This window comes from Scleropages formosus, chromosome 23, assembly GCF_900964775.1.
Source record: "Scleropages formosus chromosome 23, fSclFor1.1, whole genome shotgun sequence".
Taxonomy (NCBI): domain Eukaryota; kingdom Metazoa; phylum Chordata; class Actinopteri; order Osteoglossiformes; family Osteoglossidae; genus Scleropages; species Scleropages formosus.
The window spans coordinates 1,444,032-1,458,148 of record NC_041828.1 but is presented as its reverse complement, the minus strand read 5'-3'; the positions used below and the strand labels follow the sequence as shown (position 1 = coordinate 1,458,148).

Below are 14,117 nucleotides of genomic sequence, written 5' to 3'. Positions count from 1 at the left end.
TGTTTACGGCGAGGTTGGTAGACCTGCGCAGTCGTGACAGGTACGTGGTCTGTAACGTCTCTTCGCACGCTGTTTAAATGCCACGTTTTACACGCATAAGGCTGTTCCGACACGTTACGCACGAGTTCGGAGTTTAAACAGTAAACATAGTGCTGAAAACACGCGCAGACTGGTTTGACTCGTGGATTTTAATGGGAGACTAGTCCCATACATGCGCTGTTTGGAAGAACAGTCGGCGAGGGCAGAACATCATGGTAAATATGTCCCTGTACGCAAATACGCGTTGATTTCTGGATGTTTTTAGGTTTTTTTTTTTTTTTAACCTAAATTAAATATGTGGCTGGGGGGTCTGAGAGAAACGCAGCAGAGAGTGGTGCAGAAATGTCTTAATCAAAGTGATGTGGGAAAATGTCCAGCTCTCAGACTGAGTCCTTTTTTTAAAAAAAAAACAACGTGTCTGTTCATTCTGTGCAGCTTCCCAGCTGTAATAGTGTAAAAGTGCTTCTTACCCTAGTCCGACTCAGTTTAGGACACCGAGAGTAAGTATGAACAGCACATGATCGGTGTTTGTGTATGAAACACATCCACATTTAGTTCTGAGTAAACGAAAGTGCATCATCGATAACAAAGAGCTTTAGACACACACACGGGACTATGGACACACAGCTTGTGTGTGTGTGTGTGTGTGTGTGTGTGTGTGTGTGTGTGTGTGTGAGAGAGAGCCACACCACCTTGCTGGTTCACATCCTTCCAGTAGCACCTACGGAAGTGACATTCAGATATGAAATGCATAGATAATCATAGTAGATGGTGTTGATGGGAGGGATTCAGCAGCTCTGAGGGGGAGAGGGGGCTCATTCTGCCCCATCCATGGCAAAACTAAGAACCTGTGGTGTTTTGGACCCTTATGAGTGGGACCAACCAGCATACAGAGGTGGAGGAGCACAGCACTCTTTCTGGGTTGTAGCGACTGATCGGGTTCAGTAAGTATTGGGCACCAGGTCCAGAACTCGATGCGGAAACGCACACATCGACTTCACCTCCCTTCCGTAAGTGTCACACTCTCCTGAAGAAGCTGTTTACTAGTAGGGCACAAGTTAATATGTGGCTGTTTGTAGGCTTCTGCAGTTCTGTTAATAGGCTTGTTTTTGTAGCTTTGAATGTCTCCTGTTGCACATCTGAGGAGACGATGGCAGGAACAGGGGGCTCGACGGATGGCGGTACCACCAGCCTCCCGGGCAGCGAAGAGGATGCGGCCGACGGTGGAGCTGAGAGGCGAGGACTGTCTGCTGACAAGCAGGAGCTGCTGGAGCGCTGTCTGGACATGCTCACCCAGGCCCAGAATGACAGCCAGACGCTGGCCGCCCTTCTTGTGGTAGGAAGAGTCCTGCTGCCCGACTTCTCCGCTACTTGTGTCTGAATGAGGGTTGTTTTTTTTTTTTTTTATTGAATAAAGGGGGTAAAGCGCTTCATGGTAAACCATCTCCGTTTCCAGTGCAGGTCTTCATCCCTCTCTCTTTGTCCAGATCACACGGCTGTGTCCAGCCAACCAGTTGGACAGAGCCACGCTCCAGCGCCTGTTCGACGCGGTTGGCTTGGCTCTTCCTGCTCGCCTGCTCATGACAGCCATGCAGACCAGTGCCGGGTCGGCTCTGTCCCCCGAAGATATGCTGTCCCTGGGCTCCTCCCTTCTGTCGGCCCTGAGCAGCGTCCCCGCCATGGCGGCCCATCCCCAGCTCCTCAGGACCGTCCCGCTGCTGCTGACCCTTCTGTCGGAGGGGCTCGGCCCGGCTCCTCAGAACCGGGAACCATCCCAGGCCAAAACGGACGCAGAAGGAAAGCTAGCGCCGCAGGCACACCGCGCAGACGGGTCGGGAGAAGGGGATTCTGCGGGCTTTGGTCTCGTCGCAAAGGCCAAAGATGGAAATGGATGCCGGGATGCGGAGGAAGGAGAGTGCGCTCAGCTGGATGAGGTGGTGGCCATCGACTGCTACAGCGTCCTGAGTGCTGTGTGCGCTTCGGCTCAAGGCCCCGAGAAGCTGCTGGCCCGAGGGGCGGTGCCGGCGCTCTGCAGAGCCGCAGCCCGAAAACTTCCTCAGAGCCGCCAGATGGGAGTGCCGTTGCTGGGCCACCTGCTGTCCAGCCGCGTCGGGCCCGCGGCCTGGAGCAGACACCCGGCCGAGCTGTCCTCGCTGCTGACCGGCCTTGCCACCGACTTCTGCCAGGCGTCAGACCACAGCCGCCTCGACATGTGCGCCCTAATGGCGCAGTTCCTCCCCCCTTGCGACGGGGTGCCAGAGAGCGCCGAGAGAGAGCTGCAGGAGGTCGGATCCCGACTGTGGGGCGCGCTCAGGCCCCTCGTGCAAGCCAAGATCGCTCCAGCCCAGCTGGGAGAGGTTCTGGTGCTCTCTGCGTGCGTGTTGGACCTCTTTGGCTGGGAGCCTGTGGGTTCGCCCAAGTTCTGCTCCTGCTGGTGAACCGGGCCTGCGTGGAGGTGCGCATGGCCCTGGAGGAGCCTCCGGGAACCGAGCTGTTGCCGCGGCAACGGAACACGGTCACGGCCTGCTACCGCATCATGGAGGCGGCCATGGAGCAGGCGTGCCGCCCGGAGCCGGAGCCCAACTCGGCCCAGCAGAGGGCAGCCCTCACCGGGCTCAGCCTGCAGCAGAGCAGGCAGGTGCTGGGCGCCCTGGAAGAGGCCTTCTCAGCCGTCATCTACTACCTGCAGCAGGTGAGAGGGAAGCGCGGCAGCTGTGTGTGCGTGTGTGCGTGTGTGCGTGTGTGCGTGTGTGCGTGTGTGCGTGCGCAAGTTGTACCAAGAAGAATGTGAAACCTCTTCCTGCAGGTTGACATAAGTCGCCACGGCGACCCCTTTGTCTTCGCCTCGTTCCGTGCTCTCTGCGCCTGGCTCGCCGAGGAGACCTCCTGTCTCCGGAAGGAGGTCACGGCCCTTCTGCCCACCCTCGTCAGCTATGTCCGGGGGCTGCTGGAGGCGCAGGAGCCTGGCGGGGGCTTGATCCGCTGGATGTCGAACATGTCGGTGGCGGACGGGCCGAGGGGCGGAGCCTGGAGGGGCGAGAACGCGCTGAGGTAGCGAGACACGCGTCAGTTAAGGTCCGAGGGCCCGAGTCGTCCTTCGCCGTTCGATGCCCCAACGTCTTGCCGCTTCTGCCCAGGTACCTGCTCCCAGCGCTGTGCCACCTGACTGCGGAGGAGGAGCCAAGGCGGGTGCTGCTGACGCTGGAGACCCACGCGCTGCTCGTCGAGTTCCTGGGCCGCAGCTGGCACTACATGAAGGCGCAGGGGGGGAAGGTGGGGAGCCGTGACTCCAGCATGGAGACTGCCTGTTCGGCGCTGCTCAACTTGGCTGTGACGGAGACCGCGCTCATCAGGTGACTTCCTCGCTGACCCTGATTGTCATCACAGTGCCCTTCCTCTCGGCCAAACCGCCGACTGACTGCTGCCCTTCGCTCCCGCAGGGAGGAACCGTGCTTCAGAGCTCTCCAGTCCCTGCTGAGTGACATGCTTCCTTCGCTGCTGCACAAGCCCCGCCTCCTGGTGCTGGCAGCCAATGTGTGCACCCTGGGGCTCATGATTGGCAGGACCATACCTGTCTCTACAGGTGTGTGCAGCTTCGTAGCTTATGACATGATACATGTGGGAGTGGGGTGTCTGCTCCCTGCCCCCTGCTGATGGCCGTTTGCTCTCGCAGGTCCCGTCGATCCAGTGCTGCGCCGCTTCTTTTCCACGGCACTGCGCTTCCTGTCCGGGGCGCTCAGTGGGCCGGACGCGGGAGGTGGGCCGGCAAGGGTGAGCCCGGCGTGGGAGGAGTGGTGGGATGAGACGCACCAGCTGTGGGCGCTGGGGTACCAGGCGCTAGCGGCGTGCGCGGGGGTCCAGCCCTGGGTGGTGGCTCTGGCCCGGGACGGGGGCTGGCTGGCCGAGACGCTGGCGCTCCTGAGCTCCTGCTCCGCGCTGCCACGCAGCCACAGCCAGGAGGTGCTGGAGGAGGTGCTGATGGCGCTCGCGCACCACTGCCCGCTGTGCAGGGGGGACATCGCGGCCTGTGTGTCGGACTGCTCTGGGGGACCCTTGCGGAGCATGGCTCGGCTGCAGGGTTGTCTAGCAGAGTGACGCACAGACACGCACACGGAGAGTGCGGTGGCCGTCTGTCTCCGCTGGGTGTTGGTTGACACACAAAGCCACACTTATTTTTTGTGTGTTCCCCTGCAGTTGATTTCTCTGGGCTGTGAAACACTTTTTGTAAGAATAAAGATGTATTTTCACTGGCACCGGACTCGTCGTTCACCTGCCCGTGTCCTTGAGATGGCGCTGCGCTCCACCCTGAGTCCCCAGGGTGCCAGAGAGGAGCCCAGGGTCGAAGTTCGCTCGTCTCCTGTGACGTCACCGCGCTCCGGGGATCTTTTACGCTCTGCGTATTTCGAGTTGGAGTCCCAGGAACAGCAGTGATCACGTGCGACGCCGTTTGTTAATGTCACCATGGAAACGGTGACGCCATAGGGGGAGGAAGCCGTCAAGGAGTGTGCAGATACCGCTGCGAGTGCGAGCTGCATCCGCACGAGGGCAGCAGAGCTGCAGCCCGACGCCGACGACGAGGAAGGTTGTGGGGTTACAGCCCTGGTGTAGTCGTACAATCGAGCAGAGGGCATCGTCACACTTACGCATCTTTAAACAAAAGAGTGAGGAATTGGTGTTAAAGGGATCAATTGTTTAATTGTTCATCTGTTTAGAGGCAATAAGTGTTCGTCCAGGGGAGGGTTGCGGTAGCACGGAGCCTATTCCGGGGCAATCGCGCGCGCGCGCACACACAGTACGGGCTCTTTAGAGTCATCAGAAACACATCTCTTTGGACTATGGGGGGAAAACCACGCAGGCACGACGAGAACAGGCGAACTCCACACCCACTGAGCCGGTTCGGGACCGAGTCCAAACCCACAGTCCAGGTTCTGTGAGGCCGCTGCGCCACCGTGTCGCCCTGTTTAATCGTACTGATATACAGGATGTTAGCAGCAGCCAGCGTCGATCTCACACACACACACACACACCCTGTGTGTCTGCGCAGGCTTGCTTTCAGCTTTTGGGCTCTCGATGTCCCCAGATTTCCCCAGATGTTCAGCCCTCGCGGGACTTCTGGTTTTGATTCCTGTGACAAAGTCCCTCGCGGCACTTTCCACGCGCGTGGCCACTGCGCGCAATCATCTTAACAATCTGCGTTCTGTTCGCATCTTCTGACGAAGTGTCGCCCCCAGCAGCCCGGGTGCCAAACCTTCACCCCGTCACGGCACCTAGAGCATCATCCCTCGAACCCTCCCCTCCCCTCCACTCCGCTCCCCCCCCCCCCCCCCCCCCCCCCACCAACTACCCTTTATTCTGTCTATAAAACTCGTGCATCGTCTCTTCACCCCGCGCACTCCGCTTGGCACCTTGCGCTCGTGCGGCGCGCTCCCGCAGACTCGTCCGTCCGTCCGTCCGTCCGTCCGTCCTCGAGCCCACCTCCACCTGTCCTCCTCCTCCTGTCCCACTGTCCTCCACCGCCCCCGCCATGCTGTGGAAGTCCCGGACCAAGACCGAGCCTCACTGCCTGCAGGTAAAAATCACTTTTTCTTGTTCTCGCAATTACCTGCGAGTGTCGCCAACGAAAGCGAGCAAAGAAACAGGGGACATAAAGGGTGGGATGGGGGGGTCTGCTGGAGTCCTTCAAACAAAAAGTGCCTCTTCCCTCCCATGTGGGGCTTGGGGGGGGGGGGTCCTCGGCGCCCTTCTCCGCGTTGATCATCTTGTTCTGAAGGAGTCGAGAACTTTGTCCTCGTGTTTCCTTTCGCCACCTTCGCCGTTACTTTGTATCTCTTTCTACTGAGTGCGAAAAGGAAACGATGACTGTGGACTAAGGTCATTTCGGCAACAACCCCCCTGCAGAGCGATGGAGATAAAGAAGGACAAGTGTCCCCTTTAAGAAGGACAGATCTCCCCCCCACCCCCCAGCATGCAGCCCCCTCCCACTGCCGCGTGAAGCGCGCGCAGGGGACACTATAAGTAGCGCGCGTGCGGGGCGCGTGGGGACACTCGATCCTCCACGGCGTGCTGACCAGCATCCTCCAACCTCCATCATCGTCCATCGTCATCCGCCACTGCACGTGCACAGTCGGCAGCGCGCGGGATGAATTGACACGGGCTGAGCTCGCGCCTCCATCCATGGATGATCTCGTGCGCGCCGGAAGGAGCTCGGGGGTCTAACTTCGGCGCTCTTTCAGTGAGAACTCGACTCTTTTAACAGTCGTCGCTGATATTCATAGTGAAAGGCGCAGTTCGAGGCGCGGCTGCTCGGCGCTCCAGATGTTGGTCCACACGTACTCCAGCATGGTGAGTCCTCGCACCCCGGACCCCGGACCACCTCTTCTCCAACGGGCTCTTCTTTAACCGGAAGGCAACTGACCAGGCACCCCGCAGCACCTGAAGCAGCGCCAGCCCAGTGTGTGTGAAGTGTGTGTGCGCGTAAAATGTGTGTAAACTCGCTGTCGTTAGAAGGAATCGCGCCCTTACGCACGTGAATAAACACGTGTAACATTTTCATTTGAACGGACTTGATGCGTGATGAAGGTGACAAAGTGCAGATGTTGTTACAATCGTGTCATTTCGGGAATGAACACCGCGCGTCGTTAATGTCACTGAAGTGCGAACGTGCGACCCAACATACTCCGTGCAGCGGTCAGTTTGGGTCCAATCCGCGGGTCCTCCTTGGTCCACTTTGGTCCACTTTGGTCCATTTTGGTGCACAGAATCGAAATGAGTCCGTGAAATGTAACCCCGCTTCACTCCATTCGCTCCATCGTGTGTGTGTGACACCAGAACGAACAGCAAAATTAAACGAAGTGAAGATGAAACAAACCAACCGTTTAACTATTTCTTTAAGGATACATATTTAAAAACCATGGCATGTAATTTAAAATAAACGCGACTGACATTCCTCTGGGCTCTTAAAACTTGTGAAATGATTATGAACCGTGAATATTTGTCCGTTTCAGTCACACCCTGAGACGTTCATACATTACTACTGTATGTATACTGTTTTAAAAACTTAATTCTAATAAACAAAGAACAATTCGCTTTACTATTTTAAGATTCTGAAACGGAGAAGTTGAAAAGGAACAATTATTGAGTGAGGCAAACGTGTGGCTCGATTCCATTTGTCCGTTTACCGCAAGTTCTGCGCCGCACAAGATCCCGAATAATTTTTTTCCGACCAGTTCGATACAGGTGGATGTGGGATCGAGACCGTTTTCTAACAGTTACATCTCCATCGCTCCTTTTTCTATGTACAGTATGTTGTTGTGTTACTATGTTTTATCGCCGCCTGCTCCTCACTCCAGGCTCTGCGTAATTCTGCTCAGTATTGCTGCCACTAAGTTATTGCGCTGTTACTGTGATTTTACCGTCACCCCTCCCTCCAGGATCGCTCCGACGGCTGCTTACGAGTTACACTCTTATGGTCATGTTATGGTCATGTTATGGTCACGTTATGGTCACGTTATGGTCACGTTACGCTCATGTTGTGCTCACGTTGTGGCTGCTACAATTCCTTTTTCCTACAGGAGCTGTCCCACTGACTCGGTCCTTTATTGATCGTGTCATTAATATCCCCTTCTTATCATTTAAAATATATTTTCCTAACGCTCTCGCCGTCTCCCTCGACCGGCGCAGGAGCGCTCCGACGGGCTCTCCGCTTCCCCCCCGGGCGCCCGGCTCTCGCAGCTCTCCTCCCAGCTGTCCTCGCTCAACCAGGCGGCCTACTCCTCGGCGCCCCCGCTCTGCCACACTCCGGCCTCGGACTTCCAGCCGCCCTACTTCCCCCCGCCGTACCCGCAGCCGCCGCTCTCCTACAGCCAGGGCCAGGAGCCCGGCTACCCGCACCTGCCGGACCCGTACCCGTCCATCAACGCCGTGCACCAGCACCAGCAGCCGGCCTGGCCCCCGCAGCGCTCCCGGCCGGAGGAGGGCGCCCTGCTGCCGCAGTCGCACCGGGCGCTGAGCCTCGACCCCCGGCGGGAATACCCCGGGGTCCCCCGTCTCCTGCACGGGCTGGGGGAAGGGGCGGCGGCGCTGGGGGAAGGGCCCCTCATGCACGCGGTGGGTCACCAGGCCCTGGAGAACGTGCAGGTGAGTCATCTCTTCGTCGTCGTCGTCGTCATCATCAGCATCAGCATCAGCATCATTGTCTCCTAGTGCATCTTCAGAGCTCCCCTGTACTCCTGATTAGGGTGCAGTGTCCAGCAGCGTGATTTACCCTGGTGAAGAAGGTGTGGCCTCCTAACGCTACACAGTGTTCACTGGGAGTCGCTTTGGATAAAAGTGTCTGATAAATGAAGGAACGTAAACGTAAAATCGTTTATAAGTGATCATCGAACGAGCTCCTTTACCCCGAACTCGTACGGTAAGATGACGCATAAATAGGTAAACCAGTGTGAAGTTGCGTTGTAATGTAAAGTGTAAAGTTGAGTCCTCTCTAACGCTCTAACTTGTCACTTGGCCAAAATGCTTAAAGACAGAAGAACATACTTTTTTTCCACATATAAAAGACCAATTATTTATACAGTATTATAAAATCATGACGATAGAAAATGTTACAAACGGTCTCACTTTCTTTTATACATGACACTTACGTCACTCTTACTGTAAAATACACTTTTTGCATTTCATTCTGCCACTGTCATACTGTGGGTTCCCCCCCACCCGCAGCGCTCCCCACCCGCGTCCGCGTGGCAGCGCGTGTCTCCCGGCGCGGGGCCGCTCTTTGTACTTTTTAACCGCGGTCCTCGAGCTCTTGCGCTCGCTTCTCATCTCCCCTTTATCTTATCTTATCTTATCTTATGTCCTCGAGCCCCTTAACTGGGCTCTAATTAACTGTGATCGCGGCGCGCGCCGATCGAAATCGATATCGGACCGTTGATCACCTAACTGACAAAGTCTGAAACTTCATGAAATACATATATTTGTGTGAGTATATATATATATATTTTATATAAATGTGCACGTTATTGGCAGAACGTAGAAACCTACAGACTGCACGACTGAAAATATAAAATATTAAATAATATTAAATTTAAACATCAAAAATATTAAATGTGGACAATTTATTAGCCATTTAGAATAATTACCAACGAATCGACGCGTAAATATGAAAATATATTTCGAATCGGCCTATTAAATTAAAATAAGTACCAGTTCAATAAATGTGATATTTTCTCTTTACCTGCGGTTTTATTTCGTAAATCGTTTCGCTCCTTTCTTGTTACGAAAATTGACTGCAACTTTGTTTTAATGTTTTAATTGTACATTCGGTATTTTTCGTGTCTTCCGTGGTTATAAAAGCCTGAAAAATCCTTTAATGTTTAATATTGTCTCCATTGAAATGATTAATTCAGGGATTAGCAGGAAATCAGCCGTAACGAAGCCGTATATCCGAAAAATAAACAGAAATACCGGAAAATAAAAAATAAAAACACCACAACATAAATAAACTATTTTAGCAGGGATGTTTAGAACGCCACGCTTTTTAATTTTTTGTTTGTTTGTTTGTTTATTTTTGTTTTTTTTTTCCTGCATTTCTTGGTTTTCCAAGAGGATGAACCAGGAGTTGCGAAGGACCGAAGAAGTTAGAAATTCGGTTATAAATCATATTTTTATTCCTCTGTTGCACATCGGTTTGCAACACTGGTGGCGGGTTTTTGATCCGGTTAAACTGTCATTCAGCGTGAAACCTGGTCATTTACCCGCATCTTTATTATCAGCCTTGTCAAGTGGAATATTTTACTAGATTTTAAACAAGTGAAATTGATATTAATGTATTGAACACAACTGGCTAAAAATCCGTCCGTCTCAGTTTGACTATAATCACAGTTTTTCTTTTCTTCTTATCTGCGCAAACATTTCAATAAAGGCAGCGGCAGGAAACGACGAGACTAATAATTTAAAATGATTTACAGTCGCTTTCATTGAGTACATGTACTTTTCATTATATCTATTTATCCTAGCTGCTGGTATTATTTGACTATTATTATTGAAACGCATACAATTATTGGATTTATTTACTTAAGATTGCTAAAAGTGCAATAAAAACGTTTATGCTTCTCAGATGAGTAGGAACAGAAACAGATGAAATGATGAAAAGAATTTAAATTTAAAAGAACTGAAAGGCGCGGCTCGCACTTGTGTCACAGCGCAGGCAGCGCGAGGAGCGCCACGAGAGTGTGTTTCGGGATGAAGGGGAGCCCTTGTGACACACTGCTCACATGCAACATACAACACACGGATTGAGCGGCCCTCTGAACCCCGAACACACCCGCCCGCTGCCTTGTGTGACCCAGTGACCCAATGAACAGCCCCACGCGTGGACCTTGCCCTTCAGTGCGCGCGTGTGTGTGTGTGTGTGTGTGTGTGTGTGTGTGTTGCAGGCAACGGAGGAGGGCTCAGCGCTGGGCATCCTGGACCACTCGGTCATCAAGAAAGGTGAGTGAAAGAGGCAGAAAAGAGCTCAGAACGCAGGCATGGCGGAGAAACCAGCACGAGCTCCAGCCTCCATCTCGTGCACGCGCGCGAGCAAACACTGTGATAAATTTTTCAGTTTAATTTTACTTCCAGCCAAGGGCTCCTTGAGCGCTGGGTTCGGAGCCCAAGGGCTGCGCTTCATGGTCATGTGAGAGATGGAGGATGGGAAACAAGGGGGGGGGGGGCTTGGACTCTGTGTGTGTGTGTGTGTGAGAGAGAGAGAGAGAGAGCGCTACTCACCACCGACCCGAGCCCTAAATTAAAATCTGCTGCGTTTCTCCCAAAATGTATGTGCCACGCTGCCCACTATTCGCCCCAAAAGAAATCAGTAAATAACTGTCATTTAATTTCCACTTCATCTGTCGTGTCTGAGCGCGCGCGCGCGCGCGCATACAGCACTTATCCACGAGATGCGCGTGGAACCCGCGCTGAACGTTTCCACGTCCGAGTGCGGCGCGCGCATTATGGATCATTTGCCCGGGAACAGAACGTATCAATTATGGAAGAGACTCCGTGGCGAGGATTTGGGGAAGGAGAACAAACGGAAACCCACACGAATAAGCGGATCTGCGGGGACGGCTTAGCGCTTTCTCCTGTGCCCGTGCCTGTGCTTGTGCCTGTGCCCGTGCGCGCGGATCGGCGGCGCGCAGCGCGGCCCTGCGCCACGGGGCGCCGCACAAAAGCGCGCCGCCCACGGAGCTTCCACAGGCGGCTCTGTTCCGCCTTTAACGGCCGACAATGGGCCAGAAAACAAAACGGTGTGGGTTGGGGGGTTGGGGGGTTGGGGGGGGGGCGGCGAGATGCGCTTCCCGTGGACGTGCGCGCAGACCTGGCGCGGAGCTCTGCCGCGTTATTAATATTGCCGCATTGTTGTCCCCTCACACACACACACACACACACACACACACACCGATCTAAACCCCAACCCACGGCCACGCAAGCGGCCCGATTAGTGGCCCACACAACTTAATCTTTAACAAACTAATTAGCATTCTGGGAGGCGACGCATCTCCGCGAGGTCCTCCAGCTCCGAACGGGACAGTGTGTTCGCACCCCCTCCCTCCTGTTTTTGGCACGCGCACTTCAGGGAATTTTCCGAGTTTGTGGAAAATAAAAATGAAAGAATAGAACAGAATCACATCCCGAACAGGTGCAGCCGCGGATCTATTATTTCAGGGCTGCACGGTGGCGCAGCGGGTGGCGCTTGTGCCTCACAGCGCTGTGCTGGACTGGAGCAGTTATTGATGATGATCCGTAGATATTACTGCATACAAGGTGTGTGAAGCAAATGGATTTTTCAGCATTTAAATGTGTTTCACAGGAAGTGCAGTGACATCAATTTATGGGTTTGAACATGTCTCTCTCCCCCTGCCCTGCCCCACCCCGCCCCTCCAGTACCCGTCCCATCCAAGCTCAACGGCTCTGCCCTCTCCGCCCTTTCCCTCAGCAAGGAGGGCTTGGGCCTGGGGGGGGTGTCGAACCCGGCCGAGGTCTTCTGCTCCGTCCCAGGCCGTCTGTCCCTCCTCAGCTCCACCTCCAAGTACAAGGTGACGGTGGGGGAGGTGCAGCGGCGACTGGCCCCCCCCGAGTGCCTCAACGCCTCCCTGCTGGGCGGAGTCCTGCGCAGGTGAGCAGCGGTGCTGTGTGTGCGTGTGTGTGCGTGCATGCGTGCGTGTGACAGAGTTGGGCAGGCTGGGCTGGGACACGACACACCTGCGTAGCTGTGTGAAGGACAGGTGTACAGGTGCCTGTTCCCTCCCAGGGCCAAATCGAAGAACGGCGGGCGCTGCTTGAGGGACCGTCTGGAGAAGATCGGCCTGAACCTGCCAGCTGGCCGACGCAAGGCCGCCAACGTCACGCTGCTGACCGCTTTGGTCGAGGGTGAGTCACACGCGCACAGCCCGGCGCCACAGGCCGCCGCCACCGCGGGTCTCCCTGCTGAAGGCCAGAGGGATATTGGTTTCTCTCCCGTGTTCCCTCCCCGCCCCCAGGCGAGGCGGTACACCTGGCGCGCGACTTTGGCTACGTGTGTGAGACGGAGTTCCCAGCGAGGGCCGCGGCAGAGTACCTGTGCCGGCAAAGCGACCCCGATCAGCTGCCGGCGCGACGCAGCATGCTGCTGGCCACCAAGTGAGTCTCCGGCGCCAGAACATCATGGGTTCTACCTGAAGACCACAGGTTGCACTTTTACGCCCTTCAACGACCCCTCTCCCGCTTTCGGAGGCTCCGCGTGCCTGCGTGCGTGCCTGTCTGCAGACTTCCAGTAGAAATGCTCTTGAACTGCACTCAAACGCTGCTCGTTCAGGGAAACTCTGGCTTTACAAGAGCTGTTAACCGGATCGTTTAAGACCAGGAAACAGGTCAGGATGAACACAGCGAGTGTGTTTCCGACACGCCGTTAAGCAGTGTAAGTCGCTCGCTAAGCACGCCACGGTTGCCCCCGATCCGCTCTGCTCCCAGGAGGCTGCTGCGTGTTCTCGCAGGGGACGCAGCCGCTCTCCAGGAACACGCGTGTTCTGCTTTCAGGCGATGCGTCACGCACATTTATCATTCGGCGATGTTAATGCCACCGTTTGGCAGAGGCGCCGTAGATTTGGTGCCCAACCGCGATCCCTGCCGACTTCCTCTCCACATTCCGGGTCGGAGGCTCTGCTGCTTCTTCGCATTGAAGACCAGGCTCCGCATGGGGGATCCGAACCCCTTTTTTCCCCGCACGGTGCCTTTGGTCTCAGCGTGAAGCCTTACACGCGTGCACGCACACACACGCGCACACCCCCTCCAACACAGCGATGCTGCCGGTACACATTTGGCCCTTCACCGTGGATTTTGCGGACCTCCTGGTGAGGATTAGCGCACTCGCCCCCACGACCGCTGCCTCGCAACTCCCCCACTGACCGCGACCGCTTGCCTTCGCAGGCAGATCTGCAAGGAGTTCATGGACCTCATGTCCCAGGACCGCTCTCCGCTGGGTGCGGGGCGGCCCAACCCGTGCCTGGAGCCCGGCGTGCAGAGCAGCCTGACCCACTTCAGTCTGCTGACGCACGGCTTCGGCACACCGGCCATCTGCGCCGCGCTCTCCGCCTTCCAGAGCTACCTGCTGGAGGCGCTCAAGCTGCTGGACAAAGGTGAGGCTGGAGCCAAAGGCCTCCACGAGAAGGACCTCAAACACCGCAAGTAAACGCCGGGGGGAGGAGGGGCTCCGCTCCAGCCCCCCTCACGCTCGCGCTTCCGCAGGCGGGTGACCCCAGGTGGACGCGTCGCTCCCGAACAGACGTGTCCCCGGGGGTGTCCTTCGTAGCGACGGGCGCTGACACGACGCCCACGGCTGCATCCTGGGCTCGGGTGCGACACCGCCGCGGACGCTGCTCTCCGCCACACACCCACGCTCCTACTCGGACTGGGCTCCAGAACGCAGCGGAGGTTTGAGCAGGGGCTCAATTTGTCTATTTTAAGTATTTCAATCTGTTAAAAAATGTTTTTGTACTTATTGTTGTATCTTTATTATTATTAGTGCGCCACAATATAAATGTAATATATTATTAAAGAAAGACGGT

General features: G+C 55.4%; 2 protein-coding genes across 3 annotated transcripts; both read left to right on the top strand.

Annotated features, from left to right (window-relative positions):
• The first annotated feature begins 5 nt into the window (after positions 1-5).
• Positions 6-4,286, top strand: ncdn (neurochondrin). Its single transcript, XM_029248167.1, is given in 8 exon segments — positions 6-254; positions 1,155-1,375; positions 1,527-2,463; positions 2,466-2,731; positions 2,846-3,090; positions 3,177-3,392; positions 3,480-3,622; positions 3,713-4,286. Coding segments are annotated over 8 exon segments (2,493 nt in total). The 5' UTR covers positions 6-211; the 3' UTR covers positions 4,135-4,286.
• Positions 4,287-5,563: 1,277 nt separating this feature from the next.
• tfap2e (transcription factor AP-2 epsilon) lies at positions 5,564-14,074 on the top strand. Of its 2 annotated transcripts, none has more exons than XM_029248347.1 (7): positions 5,564-5,608; positions 7,720-8,175; positions 10,470-10,524; positions 11,959-12,190; positions 12,326-12,444; positions 12,555-12,693; positions 13,480-14,074. In XM_029248347.1, the coding sequence occupies exons 1-7, from the start codon at positions 5,564-5,566 to the stop codon at positions 13,739-13,741; spliced, it is 1,308 nt and encodes a 435-aa protein (XP_029104180.1). In that variant the 3' UTR covers positions 13,742-14,074. The 2 variants fall into 2 exon arrangements, with proteins under 2 accessions (XP_029104180.1, XP_029104181.1); XM_029248348.1 differs by lacking the exon at positions 5,564-5,608 and adding an exon at positions 6,065-6,381.
• The last annotated feature ends 43 nt before the right edge of the window (positions 14,075-14,117 follow it).

Bases quoted from the DNA above. Each gene is read 5' to 3' on its own strand.
- tfap2e (XM_029248347.1), top strand. From the start codon at position 5,564: ATGCTGTGGAAGTCCCGGACCAAGACCGAGCCTCACTGCCTGCAG. The intron at 10,525-11,958 runs GTGAGTGAAAGA...CCGCCCCTCCAG, and splicing joins CCACTCGGTCATCAAGAAAG to TACCCGTCCCATCCAAGCTC. The intron at 12,445-12,554 runs GTGAGTCACACG...CCCCGCCCCCAG, and splicing joins GCTGACCGCTTTGGTCGAGG to GCGAGGCGGTACACCTGGCG.